A 21,081-nucleotide genomic window follows, 5' to 3' on the forward strand; every position below is an offset into this window, starting at 1 on the left:
AGGAGCTAATCTCCAGCAAATCCCAAAAGCTCGAATGGGCAGGTAGTGCTGTATCAGTTCCTTGCGTTTTTTTTCTGAGGATTGCCTACGAATGATACTAAGAGGCAGAGTTAAAACATTTTTGGACCATTCTTGGTTGTCATATAATATAAAGTGCCATAAAAAATGCCAAGGTATAAGGGCCTTCTCAGATGAAGGGGGAGGAAAGCATGTATGTCATGCCTGGCACTGAACTTTTCCTCAAGGCTCTTCTCTAAATGCTGTATCACTTCAAATGCTTGAATGCCTTATCTATGTGTAGTCACTGTAGTAATGGTATGAAGACAGAAATGCTTAACCAAAAAAAAACCAACCATTTAAGCACTTGTATGGCAATTATTAAAGTTTTATTTAATCCTTGCTATGTGTGTGAATTAATGCAACTGCTTCTTTTTCACAGCAGCAAAGTCTTACTTGAGAACAGAAGGGCATTAGAACAGGTTTTAGCAGGGTGAGTTTTTTCCACTTGAAGGACTTGTGCAGTTGGAGTCCTACAGCAGCTGCCTTCACAAGACATGGTAAAAACTTTTGTTGCATTGTGCTAATTGGGCATGGGGTCTCTTTTTTTTTTTTTTGAATGTTCTTTTTTCCAAGCTATTCTAGAAGCAGTATGTATAATTTGGTTCATGACATTGTCACTGGAAATATTTTTAAGGTTTGCTATTACAAAAATATTCGTTTCTGTAGTTGAGATTCTGGGCATGATGGAAACCAATGCAAGGCTCCAGAAGCAAATATTTCTTTGTAAAAACAAAGCCAAGCGAAGTGCATGGTAGAGAAGCGAAACGCAGTGCAAGTCTAGTGTCAAAGATTCGTTTAAGCTTGAGTATAATTGCAACATGTGAAATGGCAGAGTATAGGGGTTTGAAATGCCTGTTACGGTGGGGTTATGTCAATACATGATGTCATCTGCACAAGTGAGCAAATTTCCCTGGTGAAATAGAGCTAATGGCACAGACAGACTTATTTAAGCAAAATTGCCCTCAATTTTGGCTGAAACAAGTGAAAATTGTACAGTAATTTCAGTAGAAGGCTATCCAACCAATAAAATATTCTGAGTATTAAACTTTTAAGAAAAGCCAGGGTGGTGTTTGTCTGTAGGTCACTGACCAAAGCAGATCTGTGGGGCACAGCCACACTTGGCGTAAGAATTGCAGGGGGAAGATGGAGCCCATATAGGCAGTTCTAAAGGAAAATGTTTGTGTGCTGTAGCCAAGGTATAATGTAAGTCAAATCTTTGTCCGGCTGCCATTAAGCAGCGTGAGGCATCTTTGAGACATGTGCATCATGGCATAAAAATGATAACTTTAGTTGGCCCTGGTTAGCTCACTCTTTTCTGCCAGCTTACATTCTTGCAGTTTTAGCTGTGAAAAATGGTTGGTGTGGCTGTGCACTGCCCTGCTCCTGGCTGTGTGGTGGTTTCCCTCGTCCCTCCCAGGAGCAGACCTCACCCGTTCCTGCCAGTCACGACTCCAAACATTTCGCTCCTGTTAGGACTGGCAATCTGATAATGAATCTGTGGGGCTGCTGGGCTGTGCAGCTGTATCCTCTAGGATGTTCACATGCAGCTGCCAGTTCTTCCACTTCTTTGAACTGAGTCTCAAAGTTTGAATTTAAAAAAAGTTTAAGCTCAGATTTGAAAATACCCCTTGAAGATACCAAATACCAGATGTGGGTTATTGAAATACTATTCTTGACTTTCTGCAGAGTTGAAACATGTTTTTACCATGGTAATAATGGCATGATTGCCACAAAGCTGTAATGTTTTTATAGCTAGATTGGGGGTTGGGAGCTTGGTCCTTGAGGATAACTTATTTGAGAGCTTGGAGGTACATAGTCATGTGCATTGGTACAAATGCAGGCTTCTCTCACACTGCTGTGGGAAAACAACTTCTCTTTAGAGGATGGTAAAATGCCTCACCAGGTTGCTGTCCCTTGACCTCCTTTCTCTGCTAATTTCTCCCCTTGCTGCTTTTCCTGTTGCAGGACCCTTTTGTTCCTTGCTTTTTCTGTGCTTCAATGCCTCCCATAAGCGTTCCGTTCCTTACAATGAACAGGTAGCCAGGGGTATTCCCGTGCACAGGACGGGGGAGGGCCACACAGCTGAGTGAGTGTGTGAGACAATGCAGGGTGTGCAGCACCACTGTCCTCTGCTGCACAGTGTTGGCTGCGAATATCACTGCTCCAAACACATCTATTTTGTCTCCAAGTCTCTGGTGTTTCTGGGTGTTGATTTCAGAGGAGTTGAAAATAGAAGGATACTGTCCTGCAGTAAAACAACCTTTTTCAGCTTCAGGAGATCTTGGTCTGTGTCTTATTCCTTGTGGTGTTCAAGAAAAGTGCTTGTTGGCCCCCTTAGGTCTGTCTTGGGGGTTTTGTTTGCTCCTCTAAATCAACTAGCTTGCCAAAATGTCTCAGACCCCAAAAGCTATGATGAGTACGGATCTGTTACTTTGCATGTGCTCAGCAATTGTTGCAGCCTTTGGAGAGGAGCAACTCGAGCATGGCTGGCAGGAGGGTGGAAGGGAGTGTGTGTGGGCTGAGGTAATGGAAAATGGGGCCAGGATGGGTGGTGGTTCTGGGCTTCTTGCCACCCAGACAGTCCCTCAGGGGCTAGGTTCATGCTGGAACATGCTCTCTGTCCTCTCCTCTAGTAATCTTGCTCAGATACCCCAAGCTATGTCCCGTCTCCTTCCAGTGTGCCATTACTGACTAGCAGCCAAACTCGCCCAGTTTTTCCTTCCCTCTCTTGCTGTTTTCCCAAAGGGGAATCAAGGACTGGATCCTATGTATGAAACGTCATGAAAAAAACCTGCAAATGAATTGGGTGGTTTGGAGCGGAGTGTTAGATGGAGCGCCTTTGTTCCCTGGCCTTGTCTAATGGGCAGTAGGTCCTGGCAAGCAGTAGGTCCTGGCAAGCAGCAGCGAGCGCAACTGGTTATGTTGAGTGAGGTTTAGAGGTTTTGTGATCGGGAATTTATTAAGGGTTGCTCTGAGTTCTGGCTCTCGTAATCTGAATGAGGAGATCTGAGCGTGTGTGATAAGGGGCACAGAAGAAGCGGTACAGGGCTTTGAGGTGTGTCTGAAAGGGCCTGACTTGTCCTTCCTTTTGCAGACAGCAGAGGGAATCCCTGGCTCTCTGCTCACTAGTTGTTTTTTATTTGTGTTTACAGTTTTGGGAGCAATTCTGTGTGTTATTTTGGATCAGTTCTTCAGTGGCTGTCTGGGTTGACTATTAATGTGAGTGGATTTTAAGCCATGCCTTATTTGGACCAAATCAATCAAATATATTAAATGTTAATTAAGATTATATAAGTGTGCTGTGGAGACAACTGGATTCTTCTGATTGTATGCATGCGTGGCCTGTAGTCAGTTGTATGGGCATGACTTTTGCTCTGCTCCATACTTTCTTCAGAAACTCTTCTCCCCTTCCACCACTTCTATCAACTCTCCCTAACCAAGTCAGAAGAGCCTTTCTAGGAAAAAGGATCCCAGGAGGAAACAAAGAATGAGGAAGGGCAATGAATAAGAAAAAAAAAAAAGAGAAAAAGGTGGTTGGGGGTCAAAAGTGAGAATGGGAAAAATGGAGACCCTCAGTGGGATGCTTAGCAGGGGACCTCTAACGGTACCTGCCACTTCCAGAGGTGTCCAGGCGGGCAGTGCTGCGCTGCTGCCCAGCCAAGGGAGTGGAAATTGGAATACGTGAACAGCAGATGGCAAAAGGAGGGAACATAATTGGGCCACTCAAAACAGAATTGGTGTGCCTGGTTCATCTTCGACTTAGTGTTTGGTTTATGCTGGTAGTAGAAACAGTCTCTTAAAAAACTGAAGGCAATTTTCTTAGGTCCTGCAGTCTTAATCAAGATCCCTTTAGCTAATTGCTGGGGCCCCTAAGCTTGCCAAGCCCCTTCCAATTCTGTTGACTTACCTGGTATTTAAGAGGAAAAAAAAAGTTCCTCTTGAATGAGGACATAAATTTTCAAAGCTGTTTTCAAATTAAGCCTGAGATTTTAATTTTTTTTTAGGAGAAATAACTGCAGGGAGAGTTGAAGGCATATTGTAGCTTGTTGAGATACTTGGCATGTCACTGCTGTAGCCACTGTTATCCATGTCTGGTTCGTGTAACTCTTCTCATTACAAGCTTGGGGACAAATGTAAGGAGTAATTGTGGTATTTTCACAAGAATGTCCTTGATGAGAGGCTTCTAGCGACACAGATTGTGCTATTTGAGGCAGTATATGTTATCCCAGCATTGCTTTTAGTGTTGCTTCCCAAAGTAGCTGCTGCTTTAGCTGTTCCCTGTATGTAAATGTGTGTGTGGACACTTGAGAACAGTGGAAAACTACAGCTAATAGGTAAAGCTTTACATTTCCAATAAGGCCGCCTCTGGCCTTTAGGACATTCTTCCCTGCCCCTTGACTCTTTTTCCCACACTTTTAAGCATTTCCTTCAATTTTTCCACGTGGAAATAGGTTTCAACTAAATTACTGCCCCGTAGCTAAGGGTGATAACATGTTATGGAGTCACCATAATGAAGGAGGCTCAGGCCTTGTGATCTCCAGAGACCACAGAAGGACAGGGAGACTGGGGGAGATGTTTGCTTCTTTTTTTAGGGTCTCAAACTAGGAGAGATGACTCTGCTTGTTCCCTCTAGCTTTAAGGTTCTGGATAGTCCCAACTCATTTCCAGTTGTACATCTTGCCACAGCCTTCTCCTTGCTAACTTGGTCCCTCACTGCTCATTGGGGTTCTCCTTTCATCTTCCGTATCAGTTCCTCCTAGTGTCTTTTCTACCCATTGCTGTTGTGAGCAGCACTGTTTCACTGGTCAGTCTTGCTCTCTGTCTCTAGAAAAAAAACATTGCAAACGTGGTGCTCCTGCATGAATCTGGTCCCCCTTCTGTGTTGCTTGGCAAAGTGTCTCTGAGAGCACGTGAGAGGCTGGTGCCCTTGCTTCAGTCATGACAAAGAACGCTGATTATTAAAGCCCAGCCATGCCCTGCTGTTGTACCTCCAAGTGGATGGACCATTCAGCCTTACCTGCTTTTAGGACTGTGAGATGCTTGTGCATGCCTCAGGAGAATGGGACTTCCAGAGATGTCTCTGCTGACCTGTGACATTGATTTTTCCAGAAAAAGGCCATGTTTGGGTATATTTTTGTGGAAACAGCAAAGATGACCTGCCCATCTGTTACACTTTTTGAGTTCTTGCTCTGAAGCAAGGTGTGCCCTACAGCTCCTCTTCAGAAGGATTAGTAGAAACGTACTTTTTAAGGTGTTCTTCTCAGAAAGAGCTGTCCTCGCCTGTTAGGTTGCTCCACGTTGCTCATTCAGTTGTGCCATGACAGGACAGTGACACGGGACATTGAGAGGTCCAGGATGTCACCAGTTGTTCAGTGCCTGCAGCTGTGTGTGTATCAGCCCTGAACTGCCCCAGGGGTGGCACGTGAGCTTTCAGGACATACATGGTCATGCAGCCTCTGTGTGAGGTCCTGTCTGTGAGAACACCCAGAGCAGTGCTGGGACAGTGGGCAGGAGCCCACAGCGGTGGTGTGGGATTGGGAAGGGAAGGGATTGGACATCCTAGAGAAGGAGGCTCCACTGATGGAGGTGACTTGCTGGAGACAGCTTAATTCAGGAGTCTTCAGTCGGAGGTTTAAGAGCTGTTGAGCTGCAAAGCTCTAAGTTAAGGAAATATTAAGTTTTGAAGCTTAACAGCTTCTGATTTTTTTTAGGGAAAAATGAAGCCGTGGAGGAATATAAATCCAAGAAACCGAGCCCTAGGATTTAATGCAGTGCAAAGACTGGAAAGTGGAATTTCCCACTGGTTTGTGTAGGCTGTCTGTGGAGGTTTGCCTCTTCTTGCCTCCCTTCAGAAGTATTCAAGCAGTAGCCACACGCTTTCAGAGGGAAGCTGCAGTGTTCCTGGGTGATGGGACCAAAGAAAGCCCATGGGTGTCCTCCCTGTATGGGACAGGTAGGACACCAGAGCAGGGGGGACCAGGCTGGGGCATGTGAAGTGGGAGCACCAGAGGTGGGCTGCCCAGGAGAACGGCATATTGAACTACTCCCTTGGTCTCTCCTTTACATTGAGATGTCCATTTTCAGTGATTTCGTTTTCTTCATTCCTCTGCTGATAAAGCACTGAGATTTGTTTAATGAGTGTGCTGGAGCTTTCAGAGGAATCTGAGGTTTCAGTTCCCAAATCCCATTGAAATCCAGGAAGTGTTTCAGTGGAGAAACCTTTGCAAATCCTGAAACCCTGGCTGCTGAATAAGAGGCTTTGTTAGGTTTTTTTATTACGAAGTAATGATACACATCAGAGTAAGAGTTGTAGCATGCTGGGTTCTCCCTTTGCGTGGGGCCGTGAGACATGTATGTATGGTCTGGAGCTGGAAGAGATGCTGCTCCTGCCTCTTATCCCAAGAAGGGCGGCTGTTGGCTGCAGAAGCTCTTGGGAGCATCCATCTCTGCTCCCTCTGGAGCTGGGACAGTCTGTTTGCAGCACTGGGCTGGCTGGTGGCAGCTTATGGTATTTCTTGGCCACCTCCCTCCTCCCAGGACTGGGTGCTTTGCCCTGTCCCAGCTCCCTCTCCTTCCAGTCCACAGGAGGCTGTGCCAGTTTGTTGTCCCTCTTACTAATGCTGCAGAATGAAAGCTGCCATGCTTGATATCCTATTTGTATTATTTATATTATTCCATTATTCTGTTGTTATATGTTTATTCATATTTGGCATGCATTATGTGTTTTTTTCAGTCTTCATTCTCCAATACAGGAGTTCGTGGTGGCCGAAAGATCTTTGCATGGTAGGGAAAACTCCAGCAGAGCTGGGCTGGTACTTCTGTGTGAGCTCTTGCTCACCCCTGAGGGACCTCATATCATTCGTCAGAGCTATTCTCTCCTTAATGCTGAATGATGGATGTGTTGTCTTTATGCAGGTTCCAGATAGTTTCACGTCTTCCCAGCAGCTGTTAAATACCAAATAATTTCTTGCTAAAAAGATGGGCTCGTGTCACACCTGTGTCTCAATAGTGCCAGTCTTCAGGTCTCTTGACTAAGGCCCTAACTCACCAGTGTCCTGGGTCACCTCATGGGATTGCTGCTTCTGTGTTTGCAGGATTGGTGTCTCTTATTCCTGGTGCTATATCCCCTGGCTGGCATGGAATGGTGCAGTTCATGTGTTCCAGGTTGGCATCTGATTTGTGGGGCTTACAAAGCACAGCTCTGCAGTCAGAAGCTAAAAACCTGGTGAGCATAAGGCACTCAGCAGCAAAACCACTAGTTTTGGGTTTTTTAGTGTAGTGGAGGAGAGCTCTGTGACTTATGTTCTGATTTAGTCCTTCAAATGCTTAGTGTGGGTATTCAGCATTTCTGCTTTCACTGTATTTATGCCTTTGTTCAGTGTTTCAGTTCATTTCCTGTGCCTCCATGCATTTTCAAAGTCCAGGCAACCAGCAGAGCAATTTCAGACACACACTGGGTCTGTGCTGATCTCTCTGGCTCTTCATCTGTCTTGGGGCTGGGTGAAATCCCAGTGTAAAAGCTAACAATGTATGGTTTGGGTTGCTTTTGTTCATCCACACATGGTTTGTTTATGTCCAGGGAGAAACTTCAGCATGCTAAATTCCTTCTGGAGTTAACTGATAAGTGAGCCTTCCCTACGCCTCTTGGTATGCGGTGAAATGTGGGAGCTTCAGAGGCTGAGCACCAGCACCCAGCGGCTTTCCAGCCTTGCAGCTGCTGTTTGGTGGCCTGCTGTGAAACAAGGTGCTGGGAACCAACCATGGGTGCAGAGCAGCGAAATTGCTAAACAGCAAATTGTTGCGTGCTCTTCTGTTCAAACTGTAGAGTATGGAACTGCTGGTTTCTGCTGCTACCTGTACAATACAGGGGAAGCATCACAGAGTGCTTTAGCAGTGTCAGGGGCTGAAGAGGGCTACAGAAATCAAATGAAGCTGTCCATCTCTGCTGCTTCTGGCTGCTCTGACCTGCTCCACTCTTAGCACCTTCCTGTGTGGTTGCTTGCAGGGCTCTGTCTCAGGGGATGTATTTTCAGTTAGGAGTCACAGCTTTGCTTGTTGATCTTTTGTGTGGTCTTTCCCTATCTTCTCCTGTATGTGAGTATCAGCAGGGCTGTTGGCCGTGCAGCCACCTACCACTGGCTTGTGAATTACCTGCAGAATTTTAATGCATGTTATATATATAACATGCATGAAAAAGACATTGCCTTTTGTGTGCGAATTGGATAAAGACAGAATATGCATGACAGCCCTTCTAAAAGTTGTCTTTCTTTTTACTGAGGGTTTAAAATGTAGAAATCCTCTTCAGGTTTACTCATCAAAATAATCCAAGACGCAGAAGATGACAGGAGCAAATGGCGCACAGTTTGCTCGCCAGTGGTGGGGCTGAGATGTAGAGCTGAACTTGGTCTTTGTAAAACATCAGCATGGGATTTTTTTTTTTTCCTTGAAATCTCAGATCTAAAGGAGAAAGCCCTTGGTGGCACAGTGTGCCAGGTGCAGCAGGGCTGGATCCTGCCCCAGCCTTAGCTGCTGGCTTCTCATTCACATTCCAAAGGGGTGTCCAGTGGGTGGGAAGGTTTCCCACTCAAGCATGCTGCTAAGTCCATGGCCCCATTGAGTGGGTTTCACGCTCTGTGAAATGTCTGCTCGTTGGGTGATATGGACCACTGGAGCAGGGCGAGGGAAATTCGTTTCACCAGGGGCACCGTCACAGCCCTACAAGCAAAAGGTCATGCTGCTCAGACTTTGATTTGAGCTGCTGAAGAGCAGTCACTAATCCAATAAGCTGCCATGGCACTGTAGGACATAGTCTTAGTGCAGGCATTTGCATGGGTGAGTGAAAGGCAGCAACCCTGGGAGATCACTGGGAGTGGTGGCCTGTGGTGCAGAGGCTGTACCTGGCCGCTGTCTCAGTGCACATCAAATGCTCAGGAGCACGCTGCACTGGCCTTTGCACCCTGAGTATTCTGTATAGAAAATAAACAGCTTGAAATCGAGGTGTTCATCTTCTGGTGGGCATTGGCTGTGCTGGCTGGGTGTGTGTTGGGACTCGGATCAAGAGGCAGCCTTCAGCAGTGAGGCAACAGGCATGGGTGCAGAGCTCTTAATGTGATACGTATACATACACATGTATTCATAATAATGTGCAGCTAAGTCATTTCTATTTTTCCTCAGATACATGTGAGCTGCCTCATCTAGTCTCTGTGCTTGACTGTGTTCTTCAAGGCTGATAGCCTGAGAGTCACTTAATATTGGTATTATTCTCCAGGTAACTATTGGGATTTTAAAGATTAAAGGACTTTGTCAGACTGCCCAGGCACAAAACATGGCTCTAGTTTAAATGGAGAACTCATGTGTAATTGCAAATGATATGTTCTCATAATTGAAAAAATAAAAATCCAATGTGCCCTCTTCAAAATAACCCCCCAGGTGTAGCTGTGACAGTTCTCACTGTTTGAGGTGTCCGGGTACCTTTTGCTCTATGCAGATCCTGTCCCTTTTGGCAGCTGAAGTGCTGCTCAGGCTGCAGCAGTGGGATGTAGCCATGCTGCCAGTATGCTGGTGTGGCCTGGGCCAGCATCACCTGTTAATTTTTCCACGTGCACCTCACAGCTCTGCTGTAGCTCCTGTAGTTTTCTCTGCTGCTGAGGCAACTGAAGTTATAACCATTAGCGGCAGCTTCACAAATTATTTTTCTAGCTGTGCCACTTCCATCTGGGTGCAATGTCCCTGGGCCTGCTTGGGTGCTGGGCAATACCATCTGTTGCTGTGTAAGGAGCCTTTTCTCAGAGGCAGGTGATGGAGCTGCTGAGATGGAAAGCCCTCATGTGGTGGGATGGGTGCTCATGGCTGCTGTAGTGACTTCCATCCCTTCCCCAGAGCATTGCCAACGGCATTTCTGCATTAGCCTGGTCCTAGGAAGGCACGCAGTAGAAAAGCACAAGCTTCCCTTTAGGTACTGTTTGCATCACTGGGATGTATGGGTGTAAAACATCATCCTACTTAAAGACCCTGAGGTCCTCAGGGCCAGCCCATGTGCTGGTAATGTAACGCAGCTGATGCGCTTGGTGTGTCAAGGCTCTGCTTGTGTGGGAGAGGAGAGCAAGTCATGTGTGGGATGCTTCAGATTTGAAAACCTCACCAAGAAATACTGACCTCCATATTATGGTTGCTGACTGGGTTTTTGTTGTTCTCGTGGAAGGAGGAAAGCGCCAGGTTTTTAGCTGGCAGAAAATGTCACCTCTGTGAACCGTTGAGCTTTGAGGTTTGGCAGGATGAACCTAACGGTAACAGCGCAGCAGCCTGGCACCATCACGGCAGGGATGTGGACCAAGTGTCAGGTACCCATTTTCTGCACAGATCCTGCTTCATGCTGGGGTTGGGAAGAGAGAATGGTGACACGAGGTTGTTGGTGGAGCAGGAGAGGTCTGGTTTCAGCTGAGGATGACACCCTTGGTCAGGTGAGGTCTGTGGGGCGCTCGCCATCTGCTTGTGCTCACCTGTGACTGTGGGGCTGTGAGCACTAGGGAGGAATTATTGCCTTCTGGCCTTGCAGAACTGCTGTGCGCGTTGTGCAGGGTTTTCTTTGGTGGCAGGTACTGGACTTCAGTAGGGTGATGTGCTGGTGCTTGTCCCATGCTGTGGGGTACCTTTCCCAGGGTGACCGAGCAGCGCCAAACGGCACAAGGTGGTGTAGGCTGGCTTCCTCCCCTCCCAAACCGCTTCAAGTAGAAGAGAAGGTGGTGATGATTAGGAATATATTAAATATTTTCACATCTAAGCTAAATGCTCTCATCCTGTGAGCCTCCAAATTCTGCTCGTACCATTTCTGCCTGTGTCTGCTTGGTCATCCTTGGAAACAGCCTTCAGCTGTGGCACGGTGCTGTGGGTGTGTGGTGCCACTGATGTCACTGCTGTAATTGACAGTGGTTTGGATTTTTTTCACTTGCGGGTCTGTAAGACCAGAAGCGTGAAGTCCACTAGATACATCACATACCTGTATTGGTGCTGGGGGTTTTGTAAGAACTTGCTTTGGTCGCTGTTTTCAAACTTAAGGTTTTCTGTGCCTCTTAGGCCTGAAGCTGTGAGCTGGAAACCCCTGTAATTCAGTGCCTGAAGGGTCCCCGCTGATGGACTCCAGGGATTAAAGATACTGCTTGATTTGTGGCCGAAAACACGGGGGGAGCGAGTGCGTTGGTCCCTGCAGATGTGGGAGCAGCAGGGCCCAACGCCCCGCGCTGATGTGCGCTGTTATTCGAGCGGAGACTTTGGGAGGCTCGGAGTTATGAGCTATGGTTATGTTCTCACTTAATAAGGTGTTAACTGACGGGAGGCTCTCTTCGGAGAGTTGGGCTATGCGTGGAGGTTAACGGTTCCTGGCATTCTGTCTGCTATAAACCAGCTTTGAGACGGGGAAAGAGTTACCGCACGCTCTCAGCGTGGGGATTATTTTTTTTTTTTCTTCTCTCTTTACCTACAAAAATCCCAGCCGGAGCGGGGCCGGGCCGTGCGGCGGGGCGGCCGCTGGAGGGCAGGCGAGCCGTGCCGGAGCGGCCCCGCCGTGCCGGCCCCGGGAACCCGGCCCGGGCTGGGCTGAGGGGGTGCCCCGGTCCGCGGGGCCCGGCCGGGGCGCGCTCCTGCCCGCGGGGAGGTCGCTACGCGCGGTGCGGAGCTGCCGCGGCTGACACGCGGGGCAGCGGCCGGTCTGGCGGCGCTGTGTGTGTGGTGTTGGTTTTTTTCTCTTCCTTTTTTTTTTTTTTTTTTTTTTTTTTTTCCCCCTCGCGTTTCGGGCGAGCAGCAGCGGCGCGCCCCACCTCGCTTCCCCCCCTCCCTTTCTCTTTTTTCTTTTTTCTTTTTTTTAAAAAAAAAAAAAGCTTTCCTGGCCGTCCCTGCCCTCCCGGCCGGGCTGCGCGGGCGGTGCCGGCCCCGCGGGGGTCCCGCCTCGCGCTCCGCACCCCGCGCATCGCCATGCCGCCCGCGCGGAGCGGCGGAGCGGGACGGCGGGGAGGCTCCATCCGCCTGGCGGGGCCGGCCCGGGGCGGGGGGGGACACACGAGGGAGGGGGGGGCACTTGCCGCTGATCGGAAGTTACTGACAATAAGCACCTTCATCCCCCCCAAAGGCGGAGAGAGAGGAGGAGGAGGAGGAGAGACAGGGGGAGCGGAGAGCTGATGCCGAAGGCAGTCACTCGGCGGAGGCAAGGCGGGCGGTACCACAACTTCCCGGCGGCGCGGAGCGGCGCGGAGCTCGGCGGCCGGATCGCTCCCATGTCAGGGCGGCGGCGGGGGACTGCGCTCCGCTAGCCCCGAGCCGCGGGGCTCCCCCTCTCCTCGCCCAGCGATGTGTTCACTGCTCTCAGCCTGCACTTGCCTGTAAGGATTATGGCATATTTTATATTTTTTTTGTTTTTTTTTTTTTAATTTTAAATGTTTTTTTTTTTTTTAAACTTTCATTTTGGAGGCTCCGGTCGCGTTTTCCTTGCAATCAGGTGGTAATGGGGACCCGAGCCTTTTTACGAGCGGAGCATCGCTCTGCAGCCTTTAAAAAATTGCAAACAAAAACAAAGCAAAAAAAAAAAATCAACTTTAACCATTTTACCACATCATTTGATCTTTTGTTGCTTTTTTTTTTTTTCTCCTCTCCAGATGTTTACATTTCCTGCTGCTGTGCTTTCAGGTACAGGTACGTGTCCTTTCTGTCCTCTTTCGCTTTTGGTTGTAAAATAGAAACAAAGGCGGCGTGCTGACCTCGGAGTGCCAGGCAGTTTTGGCTAGGGCTTTCACTTTTTTTTTTTTTCCCCCCTCGAGTTTTTATAGCTGTATTAAACGGATCCCCGCGCCAGATGCTGGAGCGTCCCTTGCCCTGGAGAAGGGCTGCACCTCTCGCCAAACTCTGTTTCACTGGCCGCTGGTGCTGAGGCGCGGCCGCTGCGGGCTGGGGCGCAGCCGGGTGAGCGGTGGCGGGGTCCTCTGGGGTGCATTAGCCTGGCTAACGATGTGAGAGGGAGCGCCGGACTCTCCTCCTCGCACAATGCTGATTGATGTACTTGCCTTGGAAGAACAGGCGCTCTCCTGCTTGCTCTCCTTTTTTTCCCTTCTATTTTTCCCCCCCCAACCTCCTAGAGAACTTACTCCCAAAAACTGATACTTTGAAAAACACGAGTTTCCCTAGCCAGGAGAAGGAGGCTGTGTGCTCCTTCCCCATTATTCAGTAGAAAGCTGGCCAAGTCGGATCCTGCCTTTGATCCTGCCTCAGCAGGAATGAAGCCGTTGGATGAACACCCCGAGCAGCGAGGCTCTGCAGACTGGGGACGGCGGTTGGGAGTGCCGGGGTGACCGCTGGCCCCCGACAGCCCTGGGGTCACGCACCTCCCTGGGATGGAGATTTTGGCTGGGCATCCTGGCGCAGCCCCACCTGCGGGGCTGAGCGGAGCAGGTGCCGGTGGCTCCAGGCCACTGTCCCACTGGTGGCTTGTGTCACCCCCTCAGCCCTGCGCAATGCTTTGGGCGGGATTGCACCTGCTCGCTCTCTCGCAGGTACCTGATGGCAGCGAGGGATGTTTCCGGAGGAGCCAGCCCCAGCCTTGGAGGGAGCTCCGTCCCTCTGGCCAAGCCAAAACCCAAACCAGCCCCATCCCCTGCTCTCCCACCCCTCATTAAAAAAAAAAAAAAAAAAAAAAAAATCCCCGGTCACATTTTTTTTCTCATCCCCTCTGAAAGCTGCAGCTTGAACCTAACACCAGCAGAGCCTCCCCTTGGCGGAGCAGCCTCCTCGTCGGGAGAGGATCCACAGCTGTAAATTACCCTGCGGTTGGAAGGCGTTTGCTGTATTTCTCCGGTGCGTTTTTTTGGGATTTTTTTTTTTTTTTTTCAAGCCCGGGGAATAACAGACTGTGCAGGGCTCGCAGCGACGGCATCCTTTGCAGCGGGGAGACTTTTTTTTTTGTGCTTGTGCGGTAACTGAAGTTAATCAGCCCTCCAGCCCCCTCCCTCTTCCCCTCCCTTTGGTGCTTTTAGTGAATCAGAAAAAGTTTGGCTGGCTGCCTGGAAAGCACTTGCTAAAATCTGATCTCTTAACTTCAGCAGCCTTAAAACTTGGGAAGTTATTGGCATTTATACAGTTGGAGCTCGCAGGCTTCCAAAGCAATAAAATAATAAAAAAAAAAAGGCAAAAAAGAAAAAAAGCTCTGCACTCTGGTGCTATTAGAACCATACTTGCTCCGTTTTGTGCTGATTTTGCAATGTTTTGCGGGATCCCAGGCAGGGATTCTCCGCGGATGGGTGCTGCGGAGGTGTCCTGAGCTGCGACTGGGGCGGCAGATCACGCTGGGTGTTATGCCGAGAGGCGAGCTCTTTCGGTGATGAGCATTGGGAGCCAAAATATTAGATTAGTCATACTCAAGGGCCTTCAAGAGAGTGTTTACAGTATTAATGGTAGATGAAAAGATGTGAACGCTGTAAGTTTTTATTGCCCATTTTGTTACACTTTCTTTCTGGATTTATTCATGGGATTACATGTTTTGAGCCTGAATGGGAGCGAGGGATTATAGGATTTCTTTTATAATGATCAGTTTGGGTAGGAGTTAGCCTTTGGTGAACTGGAGTAAATTAATGCATCACTGAGGTTTAATATTTATTTAGGCTAAAGGAAGTTGTTTAGTTTTGCTTAAAGGGCTCTGTGTTGTATTGGGGAGATTTAAGAGCGCCTGAAATGGATTATATTCTAAAGCCGTTTCTCGCTCTCCTGTGCAAACCATGATCAGCGGGATGTCCCATGCGTTAGTCTTAGAATTACACTCCTCTGCTCCTGACTGTTACCCTGTGGCTCTGTGTGCAAAGGTAAAAATCCCTCCAGCATGTGTTGGGGCTGGAGGTATTCTTGGGCAAAATGCCATGGCTCAAGTATTTTGTCTCTTCTATTATTTACCGGTGTGCAAAGACTGTGGTGTGTTGATGTGCAAGCTGCCTGTGGTTAGGTGGTATGGCAGCTCAGCTGCTGGCTGAAAGTTTTTTCATAGACCCTGAGCCCCCAGATGACCCAGTCGGCTGCAGCACCACCTGTTGGGTGGGTTGTGGCAGCACTGGAGAGGTGTTCCCTGGCCCGGACCCTGGGAAGGTCAGAGGGACAGGAGTTTTCAGGAGCAGGATTTAGACTCCTGGATGAGTTGGACTCCACTAGGGCTTTGCTGTTGGGTGACATTTCCACCAAGGAGATATTCCAAGGTGGCAAAAATTCCACACTGGGGAATAGTGTATGGTGAGTCAGAGCGCGGAGCACTGCTGGAGCACGCAGGTGATGGGTGCTGGCAGCTGCATGCCAGTGTGGCCATGAGAGCAGCCCTGTACCTCACAGAGCTGCACAGGGGACAGCTCGTTCTCTGGTCCCTTTCCCCATGGCAGCAATGTCCCAGTCTTGTTTTCTTCTTTTACACCTTGAGAAGTTCCTCTGCTGCTTGAGGTTGCTGCAGTTGCAAAGGCAGCATGGACCCTAGATATCTCTGGGGACACTGGAGAAATTAATTTATTGATGCAGGTTGTTCTTACGGATGCCCTTTCACCACTGGTTATTAAACTCTCCCTCTGTCACTTGTCTTTAGCATCCTTCAGTTTAATTCTCCCACTGCCTTTTCACACTTCAGGAGTAATTTGTCCTCCACATGCTTTTTCCCTCTGCATGTCCTGGAGTGGTTTTGGATTTGGCTTGGGAGTTGGTCCCCGCTCTTCACGTGGGTGAGAAACCACAGGAACATCTTGTGTGGATGGAGGGGATCTCCCTCCCGTGCTGTACTGGCTCTGGCAGCACTGGTGGCCCTGAGGACATCGGGGTCAGGGACATGGGACCTCAGGAGCTCAGAGCTTCCGCTTCATCTGGGCAGGTGCGGGCTGGAGGCAGCTGCGGTGTAGACTGAGCAGTAGGATGCGAGGTTTTGGGTGCTGCCCTGGCTCGCAAGAGCTTCCAGCTCTTCTGCCTGTGGGCCACCTCCAATGCATGGTCAGCTGGCATACGGGGCGATGCTGGCGTGGGCTGCCATGGCTGGCGCCGTAGAGCTGAGGCTGATGCCGCCTCAGCTTCTTCCCTGCCCTGATAAACCTCGGCGTGTTCTTCTACATGAAGTGCATCTGTCTTAGATTATGAAGAGGTCCCTGATAGGGCCAAATCCTTTGCTTTTATGGCTCTTGTAGGTTAAGATCCAGCTTTGGAATCTGATCCAGAAGCAAACAGGAGGTCAGACGAGCGCACAAGGCAGCACCGGGCTATTTTCACATCTGCTGGTGTTGTGTAAGAAGGAGGCTGCTGCACACCATGCCAATAGCAACTTATGTTTCTCCTAAGCTCCTGTGCAGCGACAGACAGTTATTGTTTGGGGCTTTGTAAAGTGAGACACAGAGAAGTGTTGCTTCCACACGTTCAGCGAGCCAGATCCTGCGGTCTGGCGAAGCTGCGCGCAGCACATGCCGGAGGCGTGAGCCTGCTGAGCGGCTCCCTCCCCTCTCCCTGTCTACGCCTCCACAGCTGTCCTCCCTGGGCACGGTGGGACGCGAGTGCCACCGAACGGCAGTAGGGACACTGTTGTGGACAAGCCAGAGTGTGGTCCTTGTCACAGCCCACCCAGCTTACTTTGCCACGCGACTCCTGGCTGCCCCTGCTGCGGGCGTGAAGCAGTGCTGGAGCCAAGGGTCCCTGCTTGTCCTGCCCTCGTCCTCCCAGCAGCAGTGCTGGTGGCCAGCATGGAAGGCGAGGTGCTGGACCGTGTGGCCCCAGCAGGATTATTCTCATGTCTACCTTCCCTGCAGATGGGCACCCACCTGTCCTCACCCTCCTTGGGTGGCACAAGCATTTCTTGAGATGGTGGCTATGGCTGTGTGTGCTGCCAGGGACAGCGGCTCTGGGACTTGGACGTTGCTCTTGAAGCCCACACTGGGACAGAGCACATGGTTTTGGATGTGGCGTACTGCTCTGCTCCCTGTGTGCTGGGACTTGGTGAGGGTCTGGTGCCCTGCGGTTCCCAGCCTGGGAGCTCCTGTGCTTGCTGTCTGCACTCAGCCTGGACTGGGACCAGCAAGTCAGCGAGTCCTCGACATGATGTCCCCATGCCGGCACCTGCCTCCTGCTCCATGAACCCCCTCTGATGAAGGTAGTGCTCCTCCATGAAAATGTCTGATGCGAGTTCCGCTTTCCAGCCTTGTCTCGCTGCGGTTCCTGTTGTGCTGCCATACCCACCTGAGCTGGCCTGCGCTGCGCTCGTGCGGGGCTGCTAATGCACAGGTTGTAGAAGCGATGCTGTGAAGGACAAAATATGGCAAAGGTGGTCTGGGAAAGGCTGGGAGTTTTCTGATCATTTTTCTGATTGTAGCTGACTCTTAGGTATTAGGCAGTGAGAAGACAAGACAAACTGTGTAAGCAAAGCCTGATTTAATTAGAGGAGGAGGAGGATCTCAGCAATGATGAAGTGCGTGACCCCATCACGGGCTGGAGCAGGTGAGATGGTCCACAGCTCTGGGTCTGTGCTGCTGCTGGACTCATGGCAGCAGATGCAGTGCCTGCTTGTGTGGCTCTGCTAGTCTGCAACCCACAGAGGCAGGGCTTGGTTGCATATTAAATAGTTTGTTCCTGTTTAAAACCCTCTTGCTCTCCAGGAAGCGACCGTGCTGCTTGCCACAAGGGATTTTTATTTTCCCTGCTGACTCATTGCACTGCTCTGTTAAGTGTTGTGTCCTGAAGCTGCCCCTCTCGGCCTTTGCAGAGCTCAGGCTCGTGGAGGAAGAGACACTGGTGTGAGGAAGCCTGGCCCTGCTAAGCAGCAGCAGCCCAGCACTTGTGCTGACGCACGCTCTGGTTCTCCCATGGTCCTCTGCCAGAAGACCCCTCAAACACGTGTTTAGAGGAAGACTTGGAAGAACAGAGCTCGTTTCCAGGTTCCCATCCCAGCGAGGCAGAAGCAAATGTGAGCTCCTTCAGTGTTTGGGGGCTTGGCGTTTTCTGGGTGTGTTGTGGCAATGGGCAGCGAAGCAGAGCTGCTGCTTGGAGGCTTCAGTCCACGCACCTGCATGTACTGGAGTTTGTCCTTTCAGAGCTCCAGAGATGCGCAGATGCTTCAGAGAAACGGGGAAGGACTCAAGTTTTGCTTGGGAGAGCATGTAGAAGGCTGTAGTAGGTGTGGCGTTCAGATTTCCCTGTGTTTGAGATAGCGAGATGCATCGTGGTTGTTGTGTTTAGTTTCTATTTTATTGCGCCTGGCACGTCTGAGACTGGACGGAGGTGAGCAGTGCTGGGTGAGGAGCGGTGCTGGGTTTCGCAGGAGGGATGCCCGCTCAAATCCTGCTTGCTTATAGAGCAGCTTGGCTGCAGTGTGCCGAGGCAGGAAGGAAAAGAGCGGAACGGGTGAAAGGTGATGCTTTCCAAGCCCCACGAGCTGGTGGCTGGTCCTTGGGCAAGGGGGAGGCGGGCGTGACTGCTGAGGGCTTCTGGGGGCGCAGGTAGGATGGACAGCAGTGGCAGGACTCAGGTGGCCACTCAGAATATTTGATTTTGCTGTAAGCTGATAGCACCAAGCTGGTCAGCTGGGTGAGTGGGTATCTCCCTCTGCTGTGGGAGTCTGAGCTCAAGAGAGAGACTCCTGGGGCTGAAAATAGGTTTTTTGTTTTTGTTTTTTTTTTTTGTTTTTTTTTGTTTTTTTTTGGTTTTTTTTAATCTATAAAGCTGCTTCCCAGATCCTTGGGAGTATTTTTATGAGTCGCTTCCTTTCCTTAGGAGCTGGGAAAACCCCTGTTGCAATCTCTCCTCTCCTCCCTCCACCCTCGCTGTGCAATAGCTGCTTTCGCTTTGATTTTCCCCAGATATGGTCGCTGTGGATATCAGCTGTGATAAAAGCAGGTGGAGAGATGTTCAGGGAACAGCGTGATTTAAAAAGGAAAAAAGAGTGTGGCTGCTGTTGGTGCCTGGGCAGGGATGTGTGAGGACGGATACCTGCTGCCAGGGCCTTTGCCTAGGGTCTCTGTAAGACTGGGGTCGGTCATGGCACGGGTGCTGGGGGGGTGGAAGCCTTGGGCACAGGGAGGCACCGAAAGACCCTCCTGCCTGTGAGCCAGCGCTCACCAAGGTGATTTGGAGAGAGATGCTCTGCTGCAAAGCATGACCTTCCTGTGCTCTGCTGCTGAGACCAGGGCGGCTTCCACGTGGGAATCTGTGGCCTCCACAGGTCTAAACCTTATTATTTTTTTTCTTGGTTTTTGTGTTTTGATCACCTGCTCTGCCATAATGGGAGGTACAACCAGAAATTATGCAGAGCTGTGCATTACGCTGGCTACCTGGTATGTTGCTTGTGTCCTGGTACCTCTCCAGATGTCCATGGAGGATTAGGCATCCAGTGAAGCAGCTGGAGGGAAAGTAAGAAGAAAAACAAAACAAAACCAAAATAGAAAAGACTGTCTGGCTCTGCCAAAGTATTTTCCTATTGGCATTCAGCAGCCTCGCCATAGCATGAAGAGAAAGAAAGGCGAACAGAGAGGAAGGAGGAGGCTTAGCCTGTCATGGTCTGCGTGTTTCCCTTTGTGCGAGCTCCTTGCTGCGCCGGGGGCTGCGATGGGTGGGAGTCGATGTGCCAATCTTCCCCGCTTGTCCGGGGACAGGCTGTGGGAATCCTGCCCCCAGCACCGGGCTTGCCAGCTTGCTTTGACGCAGGGCTGGGCTCTGCAGGCAGCACTTCGACACCTCCCTGCCTGTTTAGCCCGCGCAAACAGCTGGATTTTAAGCTAAACTAGTATTCTCCACATAGCAGCAGCACATCCTCCCCCGGCACAGCACTGTGCCCTTTGCCAAGCTCCACTCACGCCCTGCTTGCTGCATGCCTTTGCTTTTTCATGAGGTTATCTGCTTTATTCCACTGCAGCCCACGGAAAAGGGGTCGCGCTGCTGGGAAATCTGAAATGCCTTTAACACACTGATCAACATAGAGTGCGGTAACAGCATCGCGCATGTAGCTCCTGGCTCAGCACGGTGCTGCTCGTGCTTCGTGGCTGTGGCGGAGCGTGTGCCCATCAATCCTGCTGGTGATGCTGGGTGAGGTGAACTTTGCTTTGGAGGCAAACTGGGAGGAGAAGGGGAAGATCTGAGGTTGCGGTGTTGGGTAATCATGGCCCCTGCTGCAAAGGGCAGTTGAAAGGGGTTAAAAAGCAGGGAGCAGTCTGGCAAGTCCCACTTATGGCTGCATGGCCAGTAGTGACAGGAGATGAGGCAGAGCCTGGCCCTCGGGCTCACCCCACGCTGAGATGGAAGGTGAAGCAGTGCTCCCTGGGCTGACTGGGGCAGACTGGGGGTGCTGGGGCTGCACCAGGCACAGGCAGAGCCCCAGGTGGTGGCCAGGCAAGGGGGCCAGATCTGACTGATAATGGGGGGACAGCACCGAGGGGCCGGGTGTGCCCTGTGATTCCTCTGTTAATGTTTTATAATCCAGATCACGTTGAGGTTGATGAATGCGAAACCTTAGAGAAGGTCCCAGGGAACTGCATGTTGCGTGGATACAAATACCAGAATGCAGCAATTAATTAATAACGGATTGCTCTTCCTAGAAGGTATTTCCAGCACTCCTTATTCCTCCCAGTTCCTTTTTCTCCTGCTGCATATTTCAAATCCCTTTCTTTCCTGCTCAAATACTATCTTTGCCATCATTTTTAAGGACAGCTTGTTAAAAAGCTGTTGTATCTTTTAGAATACCCCGAGCTACTCTTCTGCAGAAATCCAGAGTTAACAGGAAAACACAGGGAGCAGCGGCCAGCCTGATAAATAACTGGGCTTGTAGTGTGCGTGCTGGGCGACCGTGGGCATGGCTGGTGGGATGTGAAGCCCTGGGAACATAAATTAGAAAATGGGATGAAGGACAATATTGATAAAAGGGCATTTTGCTGTGTCTCTGCTATTCATCCGTTGGAAGAGAGAGATGATCTTTCCCAAGTTGGATTCAAACTGTAGGCAGAATTTTGGCTCAGTTATACGAACGTACAAACAGTGAGTAGGGTGCATGCT

At 50.0% G+C, this 21,081-nt stretch overlaps 1 protein-coding gene across 2 annotated transcripts in view; it reads left to right on the forward strand.

Moving 5' to 3' along the window:
- Window positions 1-12,252: 12,252 nt before the first annotated feature.
- FGF18 (fibroblast growth factor 18) overlaps window positions 12,253-21,081 on the forward strand; it is a 65,637-nt gene continuing 56,808 nt past the window's right edge. The window contains exons 1-3 of one of the 2 annotated variants that reach the window (XM_086758854.1): window positions 12,265-12,431; window positions 12,705-12,741; window positions 13,785-13,896. Coding sequence is in view for 1 of the 2 variants with exons in the window: in XM_086758853.1 (XP_086614979.1) it covers window positions 12,400-12,431; window positions 12,705-12,741 (69 nt within the window). In the remaining variant the exon portion in view is untranslated. Of the gene's footprint in view, window positions 12,432-12,704; window positions 12,742-13,784; window positions 13,897-21,081 lie in introns of both variants that reach the window. The other variant, XM_086758853.1, reaches the window with a different exon arrangement.

The sequence above is a fragment of the Chlamydotis macqueenii genome, chromosome 14 (assembly GCF_036417535.1).
Source record: "Chlamydotis macqueenii isolate bChlMac1 chromosome 14, bChlMac1.mat, whole genome shotgun sequence".
Lineage (NCBI taxonomy): Eukaryota > Metazoa > Chordata > Aves > Otidiformes > Otididae > Chlamydotis > Chlamydotis macqueenii.